General features: G+C 44.4%; 1 protein-coding gene across 2 annotated transcripts in view; it reads left to right on the top strand.

The window, feature by feature from the left end:
• LOC135372736 (phospholipid scramblase 2-like) overlaps positions 1 to 21311 on the top strand; it is a 164761-nt gene that overhangs the window by 126269 nt on the left and 17181 nt on the right. For both annotated transcript variants that reach the window (XM_064606221.1, XM_064606222.1), the window contains exons 4-5: positions 7414 to 7565; positions 11288 to 11458. In XM_064606221.1, the coding sequence (XP_064462291.1) occupies positions 7414 to 7565; positions 11288 to 11458 (323 nt within the window). The remainder of the gene's footprint in view (positions 1 to 7413; positions 7566 to 11287; positions 11459 to 21311) is intronic.

The raw sequence follows: 21311 nt of genomic DNA, 5'->3' as shown, positions 1-21311 counted from the left end.
CAGTGCGCTCACTCGGGGTAACGGATCGCACGCGTCGCGCGTCCAAACCGCGAGTCCCGCGTTGAGCTCGCGTGGTTCTGCGCTCCTTGTTACCCGTACTCTGTGTTGATTTGTTGAGTACCTAGTCCTCTTATTAGCCATTGATGGAGTTACGTGTTAGGATATTTTGTTCTTTTGCAAGCCTCATATAGTAAGACTTTGGAATTCCTATGATCAGCTTTCATGCATGGGTGCTCTTCTGCAATAGTTTCCTATGCAATCGTTATAGATGAATAAAGGAAATAATCTTGGAATAGTGATTCAATAAATAATAGGTCCCCTGTCTACAGCGTACGCGCCCTTGAGCCACGCTGGTGCATGATGACGTCATGTCATGGCTTCATTGCAGATTGAGCTTGTCCAGTTGTGTCGACCGTATGAAAAAAAGCGGTGCAGCCTTGGGACAATAGGATGACGTCACGACCAATGAGCAACGCAAGAAGAGGGAGTAGGAATGCACTTCTTTCTTAGCCTCTCACTGGTCGCCGCAGAGGGCGCTAAGAGCGGCCGCGGCGCCCCAGTCAGTTGCTCGCTGGCTGTCGCGGAGAGCAGACATGCGCTCGGTTGCTCCGCAGTCCCCACGCGGCTCAGTTTGTGCCTGGCTGCCGGATGGAGCAGTCGCATCGGTCTGCGCTCCTGTTGTGGTGGGTTGATTTGTTATGTAACTAATTCTTTCGCCAACTTTGTACCCGCTGTGTTTGCGATTTTCATGCCCGTGCACGTCGGGTGCTGGTTGCTGTTGTCCGTGCATCCCCGCCATTTTCTATCTTCTTCTGCCTTGGGAACGGGAGTAGCGCTGGCGTGATTCTTAATAATTTTGTCGTGAGATTAGTTGAGAAAGTAACCGCTAGGGGGTGCAGCTGCGTGGCTTTATACAGGAGAAACAGCCATTACGGGTCAGTTCTCTGCCTGGCTGTCGGATGGAGCAGTCGCATCGTTCTGCGCTTCTGTCGTGGTGGGATGATTTGTTGTGTAACTAATTCTTTTTGTTGATTGCTATTGATGGTTAGCATATTTCCTCTTGCTGTCCCAGCCTCTGTATTACGAGTGTTTTTCTCCTCGCATGTCCAGAGCTGTCCTAACCTGCCCAGACATGTCATGATGACGTCACAGCTGACATCGCAGGATGTCCGGAACTTGTGGTCATGGCTGTGATGCTTTCCAACCTGCCTCTGTGCTCCGGCGATGGTCAGCGGCCGTTCCGGACTGCTTTCTTCAAGATGGCGTCGTTGATCTTCAACTACACTCCTTCTCTCCACTCTATCTCTATCTATTTTTTCTTTTTTATGACAACGATTATTCGGAAACGCACAGGGTGGTCTTATCATGAGTTAGATGCTCCCCAATTAGTGTGATGACTCATTGGATGATGCTGATTAATGTGGGGGATCCCAATTAGCTCTAGTTAATTAATTAATTAAACGTGTCCAGAAGCCTTGTAGCGTTTCAGGATAGTCGTGGTCATTCATTAGTACTGGTGTTGGATGTCTCCATCAAAGTAAGGTTTGTAGCGTTCGTTAGAATGAAAATTGTATGGTGTTGATTAGATTAAGTCACGAAGATTATTTTATGATGGTTCAATGATAGATTATTTCCTCTGTTGTTGTTTACGTGGCACCGCTTAGAGTGTTCCTGTGTTCTTCAGCGTTAAGTCTGTTCTATTCACAGTATTAAATTTCGTCACGTTTCTTGTTTTGATAGATTGTTTCGCTATTATATTCCTGCATGTGTCTGTTGTTTACGTGTTGCCTAGGAGTTGCAGGTTTGGCTCTCTATTAATGCTAGCTGCTGGTTGGGATGTTTCTCATTATTTCCTTATGTCTATGCTATTCACTTAATAAGAAATTGATTAACTAGAAGTTGTGTAAAATGTTCATAACTGTTACAAATGAGGCGTACGCCTCCCGTCTTCAACAAATCAGGGCAGACATTATTAAAGCTGGTTGTTTGGCTTGGAGCGTGCTATGCGGCGAAGTTCATTTTTTAACATATCTATTTTCTGTGTTGGATTCATAAAACAAAGTAGGGTTTGTAGTGTCTCTTCGAACGAAAATTGTATGGTGTTCGATTAGATTAAGTCACGAGGATGATTTTATGATAGTTAAAATGATAGATGATTATTCTCCTCTGTTGTTTTTATTAAGAATATCTTATTTGATTAAATGTGTTATAGATTTTATTTCCTCTTGTGTTCGTGACGTTCTTGTCGTTCGTGTCCCATGGTCTTCCAGGGTCTCTGCTGTTCATAGTTAATTACATACAACTATCAGAAGTACCCGCTAGTGCAATGATAGTTCTCACGTATAGGAATATTCGACTTTTTATAATACAACTTGTAATTCTGATTGTAGTCATATTGATTAAGAATATCTTCTTTGATTAAATTATAAGTTTCTTGTTTTGATGTGGTCTTGTGCAGCTATTATTTACCTACATGTTGGATGATGCATAGGTTTGGCTCTCTCTTAGCTATCAATCCTGTTTCTCATCCTTGCATGTGTACTATTCACTTCATAATAAGTTGATTAATTGTGTCGTGTTGGAATATTCAACTTAGCTTCCCATATTCTTTGTTATGTGCATTGTATTGTATCTCTTCCGTTTTCATGTTTTTGGTTGAGTGCTTTAATAAATTTCATCTTGTATTTTTGTGTATGGCTATCATTTGCATTTCTATACTTGCATGTGAACCGCCCACCGCGCAGCTGTTGTATCGGAAAAAAATAGAAATCGGAAGAAATCGGATTAAATTAAAAATTAAGTCGGTAAGTGTGAAAAATGTGAATGAATTCGGCCCAGGTGTTGTCAGTGTGCATGCCCCTACTTGTGTGTAAGCGGTGTGTAAGCGGTGAATCTAGTCAAATGCAATCTGTCACAAAATCAAGGAAAACGTTGAAAGCTACATACCTGTGACCGATGTGCCAAGCATCTGCTTCGTGGACGTGCGCAAGACGTTGGCATCTAAACAGGAGATGACATTCTTTACTTCAAAGCATGAGTACAGAGTGTTAGAAATGTGTTTACAGATTTGGAAATATGTGCAACATGAATGGAATGAAAAAGAAGAAAAATTGAGATGTAGGCACTCGCGCACAATATGTGGGAGTAAGAAAAGAAATTAATGGCAGAGGGAATCGTATGCTTGGTATAGTACGCGTTCCCTTTTTTATGATGCTGACTATGGAATTATGATATAATAATAATAATAATTGGGCGTTTACGTCGCGATACAACTGAGATCATGAGCAACGCCACAGTGGTCGGCCTGTGAATTGCTTTTAACCACCTAAGGGTTCTTTAACGTGCGATGAAAGCTCATCACACGGCAACCCGTATTTAACATCCCTCGCGGAAGACGTCGTGTCAAGCAACTTGTACCCTGCCACCAAATTGCTGGCGTCTTCGGCCGGGTTCGAACCCGCGATCTCGGGATCAGAAGGCAAACTGAGCTACCGACAGAGCCACCGTGGCCGGTAGAATTATGATATGCAATGAACTTCTAACCTACAGGAAAATGTTCCTACCATGTGCAGGATATACACTGCAGTAGTACGGGGAGAGGCCGCTCATCTTGTTGATTTCTGCTTGGGATACGCACAGCTGAAACGGTTAGTTCACCGTACAACGCATCACAATATCGTTTGGGAACATCTCTATTGGCATACCATACAAGTCTGGTTGCCTTATTGGCTGGGACTCAGACAGCTGGGCTGACTGCCTCACTGGCTGAAGTAGACGCTCATCCACTTCCCTCGTCTGCCACTGCATCGTTGGCGGACCGTGTGGGACTCTGTGTGACAATGTCGAAAGCGATATGGAGCGCATAAAGTGACAAGCTCATCCAGCGGTTCTGAAATTTGGTTGGTTTGGATTGCCGACCATGCTGAAAGCATGTTTAAAAGCGTTTTGTATGGCTCGAAATACATAATTATGCATACCCCGATGGAAATTAGGGTCCGGATGCCCAGCTTCGTACACTGCATGATGAATTTACCAGCGTTAAAGTACAGCACGTTAAATGTAAGGCCACGAAACAGTGGAATGAATCATACGGCGAGAATAAGGTTGCCACATAGGTGGTGGCGTACGGCACATCCTGGATTGGTCTGCGCTTTTTGATGCTGCAGCAGAAACAGCGTGACAGCATTTCTGCTATTTTCAACAAAGAGTGATCGTGTTATGTAACAGTGTCTCACTTGACATACAAGGGCCAGGTCTTTCAGTGCGGGGAAACAGTCATGCTGCAGAGCCCTGGACCGGTAATCCAGAAGATATGGGTTCGAGTCCTACAGCTGGCTAACCTTTTCAGTGACTTCCATCTTTCGTCGTTATCTTTCATGCTGCAGAAGTTTGCGTGCCAGAATTTTCTACAAAGAACAGTGTATTGACTCAACGCTTCCCAAATTGTGGTAATAAAGATTAATTTACCTTGAACGTTGCTCAAGTCCATGTATGTCAGTGGAGAGCATCCTTCAGAATTGCACTCTGACTGAACATCTGTGCAAGCGTCCATGCACTTTAGTCGTCGGCACTGTGCGATCGGTAATGCCTGTTCCGTACAAGCGTTGCTCTAATGAGCCGTATCTAAACCTCGCTGGTGTAAAGCTGGATTAACACATGCGTTTTTTGAACGCGTTTCGCGTTCGCGGCGCCGCGAAACGCGAGCCTGGAGGTGGCGAGGGAGGAGGAGCGAGGGTGGAGGTGGCTTCCCTTTGGCGCCGGCGGGCAACGGTGGGCCTCCCGATACCGCGCTGGGATCTTTTGTCATTTGTACGTGTGTGTGTGTTTGGTGTCTGAGCTGTCAACGATGAGTTGGGATTTTACGCAAGCCACGGAATCGACGAAAATAATTAAGACTTGTGTGTGACCGCGTGTTGGTCGTCGTAAACATGTGTCTCGCTTCTTCTGCCGTTCTTTCTCTGCCATTGTGTCACGTCTGTCATTCCAACGATTGATGATTCCAGCAGAAATGCTTCACGATAACTATAAAATGGATAACATGTTTCCCAATGTAAATTTTGAGGAAGAGAGCTGGAAGTGTCGGTACGATCTTCACGTAGCAACAACAACGAAGCGCGTTTCCAGGATGGCGGCTCGGCTATGTGGGACAGGCCCCTCTCGGCGGCGCCGCTTTTTGAAACGCATGTGTGAATGAGCCTTAACACATGTATTTCTCTTCTGTAGCTTCATGGGAAGCGTCTTGATAAATGTTCCTGACATGCGAACCACTAGTGTGAGAACTGCGGGATACAAACGCGCCGTGTTCCAAGAGCATTGGACCTCGTATCACGGTGCCCTGACTGAGGGTATCGCTCCCCTCGTTGCCGTCGCCTCTGTACCTTACGGAAAGTATTGCTTGCAGGCTCTCACACACGGGGACACTGACAATTCGTCGAAATGTGCGTGATGGAATCCACAATTGTTTGGTACCTCAGCGTACAGTCTGGTTCCAGAGTGGCGTCTTTTCTCCCAGCTACTCTCACTAGCAGTCAAACAAATGAACATATGCCGCTAGCAGCCATCTTAGCTCCGCACAGTGGCAAATGATGGACTTCCGAAACTCGCTCACAATTTTAACATCACACCACAACACCTCCAGCCTGCAACCCGGATGAGCTTGCTAACGGTTTGAACGTTTGAATCTCGCTCCCACTGGTCACCTAAAAGCAGCACAAGTTGCGTATCTTTATTAAAACTACAAAATACTGGATGTTGCTATGCGAAAACATGAAGAATGAAATTGATAAATTTTACATTGTGTTCGGTAACGATCATATTAAGGATGACGTAGTAACGTTACGAAATGCAGCCGCAGTTGCGTACCGCGCAGGCGCAGTTGGAGGCGCCGAGGGTCTGTATTTCTCGCAGGCAGGGATGAATATGGGACGATTTCCTATTGCTCGCTCCCGGATGTCCGGGGACGACACATGAATCACCTGATCCCGATGAGACCGTGAGATGAAAACGGGCTGATATCGGAATCATACCTGTTTGCTAGGGCGCAGCTGTTGTATCGGAGAAAATTAGAAATCTGAAGAAATCGGATTTTAAAAATGAAGTCGGTCAGTGTGAAAAATGTGAATGAATTCGGCCCAGGTGTTGTCAGTGTGCATGCCTCTACTTGTGTGTAAACCGCCTCCCGGACCGCTGTTGTAGCGAAAAAAAATTATGAAAGAAGTCAGTCCAGGCGGGAAAATGGCGAAAGAAGTCGGCCTAGGCGGAAAAATAGGCTACGATAGGCACACGCGCAGTCTTCCCCCGCCGGTAAGCGGGAAAAAACGGACCAGACGCGACGGTGGCGGGGGTGCCGTAGTTTCTACCCCAACTTTTACTACTTAGTCCTTTTTGGATCTTCAGTGGCACATGTTGGAGAGAAATCTGCCACCGAAGCGGGTCATTTGTTGATGTAATTAATTGGTTTCGGTTTACATACTTTGTCGCGCCTGGTGCACGTTCAAAATATGTGTGTGCGGGATCCCATTTGAGACGATTTCGTGCCGAGAATCGAAATTGCCTGAGGAGTCGCTCGTTACTGATGATAACATTCATGGATGAAACGCTTCAAGTAAATCGTTGCTTTCGGAGGTGGAACTCAATCCGCACGGCAATCAATCGCTGTCAGTCAAGAGCTTCGCACTGCTTGCTTTCTTGGTAACTTGTGGTGGGTAATACTTGAATGCTGAGATTCTAACAGCCGCGAGCGTAGCACAGTCGCATTCACGACAACTTCGCCATGGCATATCACATATCGCAGCTCATAACGGGCATGGTGAGTACAAGGAAGTGCGCTTTCCAAACGATGTCGTGCCAATGTTCACATGTTGCCTGTTTCCAGCTTTAGCAGTAACATAACAGCTGTTTGCAAATGCACAACGCACAGATGGCACAGAGAACGAAACCAAAGAAGCCAAGAGTCCATGCTAAGTCAAGACAGTTAAAACCTAGAGCAGTGACGTCGGTGCCCGCGTGCGCAGGGTTTGCAGACGATTTGACTGACTGGCGGGGGAACTGAAACCATATTTTTCTCAAAAATTACAAACGGTTGGAGTAAATTACTTGGCACATATATTCACAGTTCTCAAATGGACACACCGCGTGAGTTCACCGCGTTCAATTCTCTGGCGCTAAGAAATCGGGATATCTTTCGTCCCTCTCCCCACTTACAAAAAAGAAACTTCCCCTCCCTTATACTCCCCTAGTCGGAGTCGGGTTGAGCTCACTATTCGAGGATAAACGCACTCAACTGCACATCCTGATACCACAATAGCTATACATGAATTCACTGGGCCGTTTTAGAGTACAGTCAAGTGTTGAGCAAAACGCATCCTGCAAATGGAGGCGGATGTCAACGTCTTTTTTTTTCTTCCTTCGCAGTAAGTCACTGTAACTGGCAGTGGTGGTGGAAAACGAGCCGAAGCTTAGAGATGCACATATATGACTTTCAAGACCGTTACGTCATGAGGTTCATTCGACCCTACAGATGGCAAAGCAATTTCAGAGGATGCTTCTGCTGTTGCTTCCTTCAGGTAAGTGACAGCTAAGCAGCGGTACGTCAAGCACTCTGTGAATTGGATCAAGCAGTGATCGTGGTTATCTCACATGGCTACATAATGTACTTACAGCAGAGGCTGAGGCGAACCACAAAGCGTCAATAAACTACTATACGGCAGTTGAAATGCGACCAGAATGAATGTGCCTTTGTGAACGATGCCTCAATTGTTACTTTGACGAGAAAATGGGCGTAGTGTCATTGGAAGATGGCAATCAGAGAGGTGCACTCACTGATCGTCAACTTCCGTCTTGTAGATTGTTGAATATTGCGGCACCCACGCAGAATATAAATAAATGATGTCAGATATGGCGTCAGCAGCATGAATAATAAGCAGTGCATAATTAGCCAACGCGCGTTTGCACTGGCCAGACTTATACGTATTTGGAGTACTGTATTTAAAATACCGTATTTTAAATACAATTTGCGGTATTTTGGTACTCTACTCAATACTTTTTGTTTTGTGTATTTGTACTCTATTTAAAATACATTTTATGGTATCTTATACTCAATACTCTAATTACATATTTTGGGTCTCCCTCTCAAACTTGCTGTCTCTCGTCTTTACATTATCTTGCTTGTTCAGTGGAAATTTCCTGAGTCCCTCGGACTTGACCTGGACATTGGCCCTTCTTGGAAGTCTCCATTTAGAGATCCTGCCCCGTGTGTCTTAATCCTCTGCCAGTGAGGGTCCTACTATGTGTACCCTGACGCGGTGACGCCGAATTCTGACCTCGCCGAGCGGGGACCTGCTAGAATTTTGCTTTGTTCTGGGTCACATAAACATATTGGAGTTATGTGGTATCTCTTTGTCATCTTTTTGGGACTTGTGTTTAGATGACTCCTGCCACACAGCGGCGGCTTGCGCTAGTGCGCAGGGTTTTGGTGATTCATGTCACATAGCGACGATTTGCCGCATTGACCAGTGACCGGTGACTTTTTGCGTTCAAGGATAAATAGTATCTTAACTGTATTTCAAATACTTTTTGAAGTATTTTGTACTCAATCTTAATTACTTTAATTTTAATGTATTTATACTCTATCTTAATTACATTCTAACGTTAGTATTTATTATCTTATCTTAAATACATTTTTGAGTATCTTGTACGTGTCTGGCACTGGCGTACTTTGTTTGCGTTGTATTCCCTTCCCCTGTTCCTGACCGAACCATTCTAAACACCCAGGGCAGTAATACCGGAAGAGAAATATCAATCATATTAGGTTTAACGACATATATCAGTTCGAAATACGTGGAATTATCGCAGGTTTTGACGAAGGGTACGTAATAACCACAAATAAACAGGAAAATTCACTTAATGTCCATTCCTCACCTAGACCTACACGTACACGTAGTGATCAGCCGTTTGTATTTCTTCAATCACTGGTCACAATGGATCCGTTACAAAAAACATAGCATCGTTGGTGCGCAGCTGATTCTCTAACACTCAGGCTATCATGGCCGGTCTTGCCATGACGAAACCTTTTTTCTCGGGGCCAGCAACACGGGATCCTAACGTTTACGTCCTGAAATGGATGTCAGGTGGACATCCCTCGGAGCTACATAAATGGACATCCCTAACCGTACATCCGCAGGATGTACCGTAACGGCCGTTTGAAGAATTGTCCAACTAGGGTCCCTGACGGGATGTTACGTGGAGCATTATCGCAGGAGAGAGAGAAACATGGCAAGGCGCATCGCGGTGCGAGTTCGACTTTCGATGAACGAACTAAACGCCTTACACCAGAAGGAGTAAGAAACACAAATGTTGCATCATAATGAGTTTGAGTTTGATTATAGAAAAAAAAATAGAATATATTGAATTCGTCACTTACAAATTCCTTTACATTGAAGAACTGCTGAATCTGAATCTCTCCACTTATGCGGCAACTCAAAAAAGCAGTATGAATAATAATGAGAAAATGCAGGGCCCTGAGAACGTACGCAAGTAAGTCCGGGCAACGTCCGTGTATCTCCGTGTAAATTCCTGTGAGGACAAACGACGGATATTTGTGGGAAGTCCAAATCGTGGCCCCTCGGAGATGTGGGGGACGTCCGTCGGAAAAATGTCTGTCTCCCAGGGAGATCCGAATTTGCGGGAAAGGATATCCCCAGGAACACCATGGGAAGTTTTGTTCCGTTTGGGTAATGACTGTTCTATTTTGGAAGTAGTAGACCAAGAAATACATATTAGGTCTGCAGTCAGCCACTATCTGTTCACCTCTACCTTAATACAGTGTAAAAGTTGGAGACATTGTCGAACTCTTCGCGAATATCGTAGACGAGTCGAGGAACGTTGAGAGAAGCAACGTGATGATACGTGGCGTTCCGGAACGAAAGCTCTGAGAACGTGTCTTCCATAGACAACTCTTTTATTTTGGAGACAACATCCATCTGGCTCCTGCTTGACTAATTGGCAGCAGAGGAGCACAGTACTACGACCATGGGAAAGATCCGCGGTCCTGTGGTCACTCCGGTTTCGCACTGGGGTTTCCCCGCTGTTGTAGCTTTGTTGTGCATGATACATGTTTTGCACTGTTTACGTAAGCACAAAGTGCGGCAGCATGGACTTTATTTGTTTATAGTACACCGACGCGTGCACGGACATCTTGGTAGTTGGGCATCTCGGTACACGCCTAAACAGGCATATCGGTGCAAGAATTATCGCGTTGAGAAAATGTTTGCACGCCAGTTCGTCGCCTCTAGGTGTTCCAGCTTTCATGACAAATTAACGGAATGCCCAGTTGGAAAACGAAATTATCCATTGGAACTTTTTCGACAATGTAGATTCGAGGCTAAGGCAGCGGGCTTATATAGAAAGCAACACACAATTTTCAAAGACTCTCTTAAGTCTGGCATAATGTTGCTCAGTTGTCGTGTTGATCGAGTTTGCCGCTGAGATTGTGGCACGCTCACGATGATCTGATACTAGGAGCATGATTTCTTTTCGACCTTGTGGGGGCAGCTTCCGAACTCTTCCAATATATTCTGTTTCGAAGAGCAGACCTTCAATTCATTAACGAAGCTTGGAAGAGATCAGACGGACACGATAGCTGGTGGAAGGGCATTCCACAGTTTTTCGAACTAGAACACATAAGTATTTTTTATTCAGTATTCGAAAAATCCTTATGTTGGCACAGCCATATAAAGCACAGTTAGTATAAGATGCGCAGAGTGTATCTAAAAGAGAAGAAAGTTCGGGAAAACTACCCGTAGTAGTTCATAAATATGACGGTGTTACGTAATTGAATGAATAGGCCATTTGTTCCCTTCCTCCAGCGAAATGGCCACGCCAAAAATACATTTCGGAGCAGAAAGTTATTATGCGTAGCGCTCTCCACGTAGTATTTTTTCATATATACATCGCGTTTGGTACGTTGTAAGTAGAGATGTGCATAAGTGCTTTCGTCTCATCAAATAACGTTGGTGTTTCTTGCAAAAACACATGGGTAAGGTAATTTAGTCTGCACAGGTTTTAACCTTCGTTTACAAACTCGACGGGCGCATAACATGCGCGCCGCGTCCAGCCCATGAAGAGATGCCCATGAAGAGATGTTGTGTACAGAGTTGTTCGTGTACCAAGATGTCCGTATACCACATAGACGTTGTAATGGAGGAGAAAGTTAAATAAACGCCAGGGCCAGTTCAGTTTTCCTCAACTGCCATAGTTCGATTGCGTAAGCACCGGTTCTTGTTCGCAGGAATTGGAAGTCCAGGCACCTCCTGACAATACAATAGGCTTCGTGTTCGAAGAGTGTTCCCTCTGCAGGACATCATTTAGCATTTGTGATCGAACTGGAGTGCAAGTGATGAGAGTTCAAGGTCCATGCTTCACACAGAGCTGTTCATGTTGTCCGACCGTCACATTTCAGGTATGCCTTTTTTATGGTCGTTCATTCCACGCTGTTCCAGGGTCTATATGACTACAATCGGTCATGTTTGGCCGTTTTCAGTTAGATTATCTTTACGTGCGACATTTGCTCTCCCTACACATTCCTTCGTCGTCTATAGTAGTTGTGCATGTCGTCAAAAGCGCTTTCGCGGCCTCGAGTTCGGTCCGGCTTCGTAATGTAGCGAGCTGTATAACGAAAAATGTGCATGGTTCGATAACTCTGCGAAAGCTTGTGGGTTTCACGCGTCCGTTCGTGGTCCTTACGATCCCATGAGGCCCCTACATATAACACATCTCGTTGAGGTACTCTAACATAGAAACATCACCTTCAGTTTGGTCACGCCGAAGCACGGTTGTGAAAGACGACACAATTGCACGCTAAGCGTTGCATTCATCATTGTTTTCGTTGCTTTCATTAGGCAAAAAAAAAGGAAAGAAATAAAGGCCGGAACCGGCTATCACTTCACCTAACGTGTTAAGAAATCCTATTGAAAAGTCTACTTTTCTAAAACGGAGCCAATATTTTCGGGCACTTCAATCAATTTCGTGTCTCGGAAAATAAAACTTGGACCGCAATCAAATCAAATCAAAATAATGAAATTGTAAACATATGCTCAACGTGCAGCCACAGCGCTTCGGCTATTTTTCCTTTGTATATGTACTCGCAGGCTTGCACTGCGGCCTCCACAGGTGGCGCCATCACCGTGGAACATTGACGTCTCGCCGAGACGCACTGTTCTCGCCGACCCAAGATCGTGTCACTTCCCTACACCGGGCTGACGAGCTCCAAGTAGAGTAAAACAGCTGTCCTCGGATGGGAGTACACAATCAAATTGTAAACATATGCTCAACGTACAGCCACAGAGCTTGGGCTATTTTCCTTTATATATATATATATATATATATAGAACAAATAGGTTAATATATCAGACGGCTACGAAGTTGAATAAAAGTGAAATAATAAGTGAGTTTAAGTGATAAGTGAGTTTATTTTTTTTTAGTTTAGTTTTTTTTTTATAAGACTTGGACTACAGATTACAGGAACGTTAACAAAAACTAATTTATTTAATGGGCAATTTAACACATAGATTAAAAAAAAAGAATGGTCGACGTTTCGACAGTGGCACTGTCTTCGTCAGGACAAAAGAGGTACAAGGGTTGCATATTGCTTAAATAGGTTTCCTGGGTGACGTCACAATCGGTGCAAGTATGCCACGTGGCAGTTGTCTGAGTCATATTCTGGAACATTCCGCAAGGTCAAGTCCGGGTGGTGATGTCATCTTTCTTGGGGAGCCAGCTCAGGGTGAGCTGTACTGAGGCCATAGCTGAAAAGAAAACAAAGGAAAATAAAAGGAAAAAAAATGGGAAAGTATATCCCATCTAGACGACCAGATTCCTTACTGTTGAAAGTACACCGGGATCTTCGTTAATGATTGATTGGAATTTGTAAATGAGGTAAGACTCGCGTTGTTCCCTGCCTCTATCGGAGCTAAAGTTTGATTGAAGAATAAAAAGGGCAACGTCATTTATTGAATGACCCGGCTGGTTGAAATGACGAGAAACAGGAAGATTTGGCTTTTTATTAACATCCGACCGGTGGTTGTTGAACCTGATCCGAAAAGATGTTTTGGTTTGACCTACGTATTGTGCTTGACACGCGTTGCACTGAATGGCATAAATGACGTTGGATGAATTGCAGTCAAAGTCACCATGAATTTTGACGAAGAAATTAGAATTTGTGCTGTTAAGCACGTGGGCACTTCGCATTAGTTTGCATATTTGACATCTGCGGCCATTGCACGGGTGGCAGCCTGCCGTCGGACTTGTTGGTCGGTTGACTTTGGAGCTGACTAGATTATCGTGGAGGTTTTGCGAGCGCCTGTAGGTCACACGTGGCGGTTCCGGGAAGATTTGTCGCATGCGCTCTGACTGACAAAGAATACTGTGGTGGCGATTAAGTATACTGTTGATGTTGGAAACATTATTGTTGAATGTTACAACGAGGTTGACGGAACCATTGTCTGATTTGCGGTTGCGGTTTTGGAACAGAGCTTTGCGATCTGCCCTGCGGGCCTTCCTTATTGCGTCCTCAACTAAACTGGGTGGGAATTGGCGACTGATGAATGTTTGCTTGAGTTGGTTCAAATTTCTATCCAGATCACTGTCGCTGGAACAGATGCGTCTATAACGAAGTGCCTGGCTGTAGGGGATAGCAAGTTTAGTGTGCCGCGGGTGGCAACTCTTGAAAGCTAGGTACTGCTGGGAGTCCGTAGGTTTACGGAACAGGTCCGTAGTTAGGACCCCGTCCGTTAACTTTACCTGGACATCTAAGAAGTTAACAGTTAGAGCTGAGTAAGAATGGGTGAATTTGATAGACTGATGTGCTTGGTTAAAATTGTTAATGAATATATTGAGATCGTCCTCGGAATATGGCCAAACCATAAAGATGTCGTCCAGAAAACGCTTGTACAACGTCGGCTTTTTCTCGCATTGGAACAGAAATGCCTCCTCCAGATTACCCATAAAGATGTTTGCATAATTTGGTGCCATCTTAGTGCCCATAGCCGTGCCACTGACTTGCAAGTAATGTTTACCATCAAATTCAAAGTTGTTATTTTTCAGAATAAGGTTAAGGAATGTGAATAGAACACAAGGATCGTATGAGTTGTCCGAATATTTTAAAAACGCCCTTTGAGCTGCAGCAATGCCATCTTCGTGGGGGATGTTGGTATAGAGGGAAGAAACGTCTAGCGTGACCAGCAAACTTGAGGGAGGAGGTTGGCACTGACTTAATATTTCCAGGAAGTGATTTGTATCTTTAATGTAGGATGGAAGTTTTGGGGGTATATCTTTAAGAAGATAATCTACAAAGCTGGAAATATTTTCGGTAGCTGTACCGTTACACGAAACTATCGGGCGCCCTGGGTTCCCAGGTTTATGGATTTTGGGGAGCATGTAAAATCTGCCTGGCACGGGATCTCTAGGGAGTAAGTACTCGTACAGGGTGGTGTCTATCTTTTTGCTGGTTTTCAGGTCTTTCAAGCTACGGATAACATTAGCAGTGATCTGTTCCGTAGGGTCAGCTTCGAGGACTTTGTAAAATGATGTGCAAGATAACTGCCGAATGCCCTCGTTAATATAATCAGTTTTGTTCATTACCACAATTGCACCACCTTTATCAGCTTTTTTTATGACCAGATCATCATGTCTTTGAAGATCGGAAAGGCTACGGTGTTCAGCTGGCGATAAATTGGACTGTGATTTACGATTGGATGAATGGCCGTACGCGTTAATAATATCCTTTTGGACTGCACGAATATACATATCCAGGGCTTTATCACGGTTACCGTCCGGTGTAAAACTGGACGGCTGTTTGAAAGGGTTGGAGTCTGACTTAGGCTTGTCATGAAAGTATTCTTTGAGACGTAAGCGGCGAGCGAAGTTATCTAAGTCTATGTGAAGTTGATATTCATTTAATTTATTGTTGCTGGGACAATATGAGAGGCCATGGCTGAGTAAAGATATTTCGGAATCTGTGAGAATATGGGATGACAAGTTAACGACATTATGAGACTTGGGGCTTTCGGCATTACCGTTATCAGTGGAGGCGGCGTCTTGATTTTGATTAATAATGGTGTGCTGATCCTGTGATGACGTACTAGTAATTTGGACAATACTTATCGGGCGACTATCCTGAAACGTTGTTTTAAGCCCAGTAGGGGCAACCTGGCTAACTCCGTCCCTGGCGAGCTTTTTGCGTTTACTGCAGTGCACGGCTTCTTCCCTGTTCTCAGCGAAGCGTGCTAAATCTGAGTTATGGTTGTCACCAAGAGCGGTTTTATAGCGGGTTTATAGGCAACTATACTATATACTATAAGCAACACAACAAAATTCCAAAGGGACTTGCAATCGACCTTAAACCTACTTTCCCCCTTAAAAATGAACACCAAAATAAGTGGAACGAGATTATCAACAATGCCTCCACCGCGTTAATCGATGTGTTGTTATCCCATTGTGATGACGCTATCAGCCAATTTTCCCAGGAAGCTAAAATTATTCGCGATAAAACCGCTCTTGGTGACAACCATAACTCAGATTTAGCACGCTTCGCTGAGAACAGGGAAGAAGCCGTGCACTGCAGTAAACGCAAAAAGCTCGCCAGGGACGGAGTTAGCCAGGTTGCCCCTACTGGGCTTAAAACAACGTTTCAGGATAGTCGCCCGATAAGTATTGTCCAAATTACTAGTACGTCATCACAGGATCAGCACACCATTATTAATCAAAATCAAGACGCCGCCTCCACTGATAACGGTAATGCCGAAAGCCCCAAGTCTCATAATGTCGTTAACTTGTCATCCCATATTCTCACAGATTCCGAAATATCTTTACTCAGCCATGGCCTCTCATATTGTCCCAGCAACAATAAATTAAATGAATATCAACTTCACATAGACTTAGATAACTTCGCTCGCCGCTTACGTCTCAAAGAATACTTTCATGACAAGCCTAAGTCAGACTCCAACCCTTTCAAACAGCCGTCCAGTTTTACACCGGACGGTAACCGTGATAAAGCCCTGGATATGTATATTCGTGCAGTCCAAAAGGATATTATTAACGCGTACGGCCATTCATCCAATCGTAAATCACAGTCCAATTTATCGCCAGCTGAACACCGTAGCCTTTCCGATCTTCAAAGACATGATGATCTGGTCATAAAAAAAGCTGATAAAGGTGGTGCAATTGTGGTAATGAACAAAACTGATTATATTAACGAGGGCATTCGGCAGTTATCTTGCACATCATTTTACAAAGTCCTCGAAGCTGACCCTACGGAACAGATCACTGCTAATGTTATCCGTAGCTTGAAAGACCTGAAAACCAGCAAAAAGATAGACACCACCCTGTACGAGTACTTACTCCCTAGAGATCCCGTGCCAGGCAGATTTTACATGCTCCCCAAAATCCATAAACCTGGGAACCCAGGGCGCCCGATAGTTTCGTGTAACGGTACAGCTACCGAAAATATTTCCAGCTTTGTAGATTATCTTCTTAAAGATATACCCCCAAAACTTCCATCCTACATTAAAGATACAAATCACTTCCTGGAAATATTAAGTCAGTGCCAACCTCCTCCCTCAAGTTTGCTGGTCACGCTAGACGTTTCTTCCCTCTATACCAACATCCCCCACGAAGATGGCATTGCTGCAGCTCAAAGGGCGTTTTTAAAATATTCGGACAACTCATACGATCCTTGTGTTCTATTCACATTCCTTAACCTTATTCTGAAAAATAACAACTTTGAATTTGATGGTAAACATTACTTGCAAGTCAGTGGCACGGCTATGGGCACTAAGATGGCACCAAATTATGCAAACATCTTTATGGGTAATCTGGAGGAGGCATTTCTGTTCCAATGCGAGAAAAAGCCGACGTTGTACAAGCGTTTTCTGGACGACATCTTTATGGTTTGGCCATATTCCGAGGACGATCTCAATATATTCATTAACAATTTTAACCAAGCACATCAGTCTATCAAATTCACCCATTCTTACTCAGCTCTAACTGTTAACTTCTTAGATGTCCAGGTAAAGTTAACGGACGGGGTCCTAACTACGGACCTGTTCCGTAAACCTACGGACTCCCAGCAGTACCTAGCTTTCAAGAGTTGCCACCCGCGGCACACTAAACTTGCTATCCCCTACAGCCAGGCACTTCGTTATAGACGCATCTGTTCCAGCGACAGTGATCTGGATAGAAATTTGAACCAACTCAAGCAAACATTCATCAGTCGCCAATTCCCACCCAGTTTAGTTGAGGACGCAATAAGGAAGGCCCGCAGGGCAGATCGCAAAGCTCTGTTCCAAAACCGCAACCGCAAATCAGACAATGGTTCCGTCAACCTCGTTGTAACATTCAACAATAATGTTTCCAACATCAACAGTATACTTAATCGCCACCACAGTATTCTTTGTCAGTCAGAGCGCATGCGACAAATCTTCCCGGAACCGCCACGTGTGACCTACAGGCGCTCGCAAAACCTCCACGATAATCTAGTCAGCTCCAAAGTCAACCGACCAACAAGTCCGACGGCAGGCTGCCACCCGTGCAATGGCCGCAGATGTCAAATATGCAAACTAATGCGAAGTGCCCACGTGCTTAACAGCACAAATTCTAATTTCTTCGTCAAAATTCATGGTGACTTTGACTGCAATTCATCCAACGTCATTTATGCCATTCAGTGCAACGCGTGTCAAGCACAATACGTAGGTCAAACCAAAACATCTTTTCGGATCAGGTTCAACAACCACCGGTCGGATGTTAATAAAAAGCCAAATCTTCCTGTTTCTCGTCATTTCAACCAGCCGGGTCATTCAATAAATGACGTTGCCCTTTTTATTCTTCAATCAAACTTTAGCTCCGATAGAGGCAGGGAACAACGCGAGTCTTACCTCATTTACAAATTCCAATCAATCATTAACGAAGATCCCGGTGTACTTTCAACAGTAAGGAATCTGGTCGTCTAGATGGGATATACTTTCCCATTTTTTTTCCTTTTATTTTCCTTTGTTTTCTTTTCAGCTATGGCCTCAGTACAGCTCACCTGAGCTGGCTCCCCAAGAAAGATGACATCACCACCCGGACTTGACCTTGCGGAATGTTCCAGAATATGACTCAGACAACTGCCACGTGGCATACTTGCACCGATTGTGACGTCACCCAGGAAACCTATTTAAGCAATATGCAACCCTTGTACCTCTTTTGTCCTGACGAAGACAGTGCCACTGTCGAAACGTCGACCATTCTTTTTTTTAAATATATATATATATATATATACAAAGGAAAAATAGCCCAAGGTCTGTGACTGTACGTTGAGCATATGTTTACAATTATATATACAATACAATACAATATATATATATATGTTTACAATTTGATCGTGCACTCCCAGCCGAGTACAGCTGTTTCGTCCTACTTGGGACTCGTCAGCCCGGCGTAGGGAAGCGACCGTGTCACTTCCCTACGTCGGGTTGACGAGTCCCAAGTAGGACGAAACAGCTGTACTCGGCTGGGAGTGCACGGTCAAACTGTAAATATATACATAGATAGTGCATATCTGCCACGCTGTAGCTGCAATTTTAATGAAAAGTCTACTAACAAGCATTGTCAGTTGTCATTAAAATTGTTGGCAGTGGTACATAACAAGTGAGATAAAACCGCTACAGCTACCCTAACTAGGGCCAAGCACCGTCGTCTGGACATACCTCCCACTCGTCGTACGAGGCACCACTCCTCTTTTACATCCGAGTCTCTTGGAACTTGTTCCAGAAGCTGTCCCCGACCATCATCGACTTTGACAAAACGATAAACCCTGAAAAGTTCACGAGCTATACGGGGTAGTTAGTACATGATCTACAAGGTGCAGAGCAGTCATGCACAGAAGACAGACAGAGTGACGATACGGCTCCTAGGTTGGTATCAAATTTAAAAGAAAAAAACGAACAACATAAAAAACGAGATCCTTGCTCAGAAGATAAGGATATCGTGTTTCCAGGTAATACATCTCATGCATTCCTTGTCCCCACACTGCCCTATGAGGAACTCTTCCCTCGCTTTTTGTGAAGAACAAAATCATTTTATCGTGTTATCTCGGAATGTGGGTTCGCACTCACATCTGCTGCAGTGAATACAAAGACCTGCGGCAGCTAAGGAAGAGCGCCTTGTGTTTAGGAATCTCCCGGTCTGACCGATGTACTCCCGCCCACAACTTAGGGGTATGCTATAAATAGGGTTTGTGGTTTTCGGCATGTGCCAAAAATACTGAAAAACACCCCCGAATGATTTTTGTCAAATTCCGAAAACATCTGAATGCGCAGTACCGCGTCAGCTGCGAACCTTTGCATGGGAAAGGGAAACGCCCATTGGAATGTGGACCGACTTGTGGACCGTAGGTCGAGTCTAGCATTAGAGAGTTTTGAGTGCATCGTACACTATCACATTTGCGTACGTAAGGGATAGAGTTGGAGGTCCCGCGCATGCGCAGAACATGCGCTATTCCATACATACGTTCAGACGATAGTGTACGATGCACTAACGCCCATTATTGTCTTAGGACAGTTCCCTTGTTCCGTTGTGCTTCAGCACTTACAGAAGGATGACCTGGTTGTGAGGTCTGTTATCGCCAGCGAATGTTCGGAATTCCCAAACAGTTCCAAAAGCAGATCACTGACTACCTCCCCTTCTAGCTCGACTTTGTACTCTTTGAATTCTCCTGGTTACACCCCTCCAATAATGTCTTAGATCGTGAAAGATCCTGTAATGGTGACTGAAATGGGGTGCTGTGACCATGGACTTTCTAATTAGCGTTAAAAAAGTTACATTTCCTTGGGAATTTTTTGAGTTCAATTAAGCTAACTAGACAAATTAATGAGGTACACTGATGGAAACCACCTGTTTGGGCGGCCCAAGTATGGCGCAGAACATTTCGAATTTTTATCTCAGGTACACTTTTTTAATCACGGGTCACGCTTATGTGGGGTAAGCTTAAGCTTAGTGTGAACATATATATATATATAAAAGTGAAATAATAAGACGTGGACTACAGATTACAGGAACGTTAACAAAACTGATCTATTTAATGGGTAATTTAACACATAGATTAAAAAAAGAATGGTCGACGTTTCGACAGTGCCACTGTCGAAACGTCGACCATTCTTTTTTTCTGGGTGTCGGAGCGAACCGAAAACCAGAACCGAACACCGAAAAAAAAACGCTATTTTGATGGGAACCGGAACGGAATCGAAACCGTATACCTTTTTTTCGCTCAGGAGGGAAACCGCAAAAATTATTTAAAGGTACTGTAAAGCAGCACCGATCAAATGTCATTTAGTGTGGTTATTCGATAGTCCAAGCCACCAGGACAAAAACTGTGCAAGTTTCATTCCAATCGACGGTGCAGTTAATTAGAAAATTACAATTAAAGATTACGGGCAACGCTGTACTAGGTATTCGAAATGAATCCGTACTTCTGACACATACGGCGGCAACCACATTGCATGCGTATAACACTGGGCCCGACATAACGATCCACCACAATCCACCCCTGCAATCCACACAACGATCCACATCAGAGGATAAACGGATAAGCGAACTGAAATGAAATGCTGAGCCATTGAAAAAAATGTGTCAGACGTTCAAGAAGCCAGACAGCGTCGGGTCTTGTTTGTTCACAGAGGTTCACAGAGAGAGTTTGTTTGTTCGAAAGAGGCCGCGAACAAAAGGAGCGCGCAGGCGCAGCAGAAAAGTAGGGAGAGCCCCCATCGAACAGCGGCCAGCACTGGGTTACTTCGCAAAAACAGGGGTTAACAGGTTAAACTGTTAACAGGGGTTTCAGAATGCATAGGTAAACAGGAAAACTAATAATATGGTTACTAAAATAACGAAGTTCCGATGTCATAGTGTGTAATACCAATTCTCAGTGTTGCCCGCTGTACAGGGGGTTGTTCGACACCAGGCGTCGCACCGCTCCACTACGCCGCATCTTTCATGACAAATTAAAAATATTTATACCGCGTTGTCGGTCGTATGGTTCCGCATATGGTATTTAGAAGCAACAAAGTCTCTAGTCGCATCACCGGCATATCATGCTTGTCTACTGCTTTACAGTACCTTTAACGGTTTTCGGTCCAAGAAAAAACTTCGCCGGTTTGGACTACGAATAGGCGAATGAAACTGACGTCGCGTGTGCTGAAGTCATGTCATGAATACTTTACGAGGGTTATGGTTACGGTGGAATGTATGTCGGTATACTATGACACTTAGGCTCCCTTTGTAAC

Source organism: Ornithodoros turicata, unplaced genomic scaffold (assembly GCF_037126465.1).
Source record: "Ornithodoros turicata isolate Travis unplaced genomic scaffold, ASM3712646v1 Chromosome169, whole genome shotgun sequence".
Lineage (NCBI taxonomy): Eukaryota > Metazoa > Arthropoda > Arachnida > Ixodida > Argasidae > Ornithodoros > Ornithodoros turicata.
This window is presented reverse-complemented; position numbering and strand designations above follow the sequence as displayed.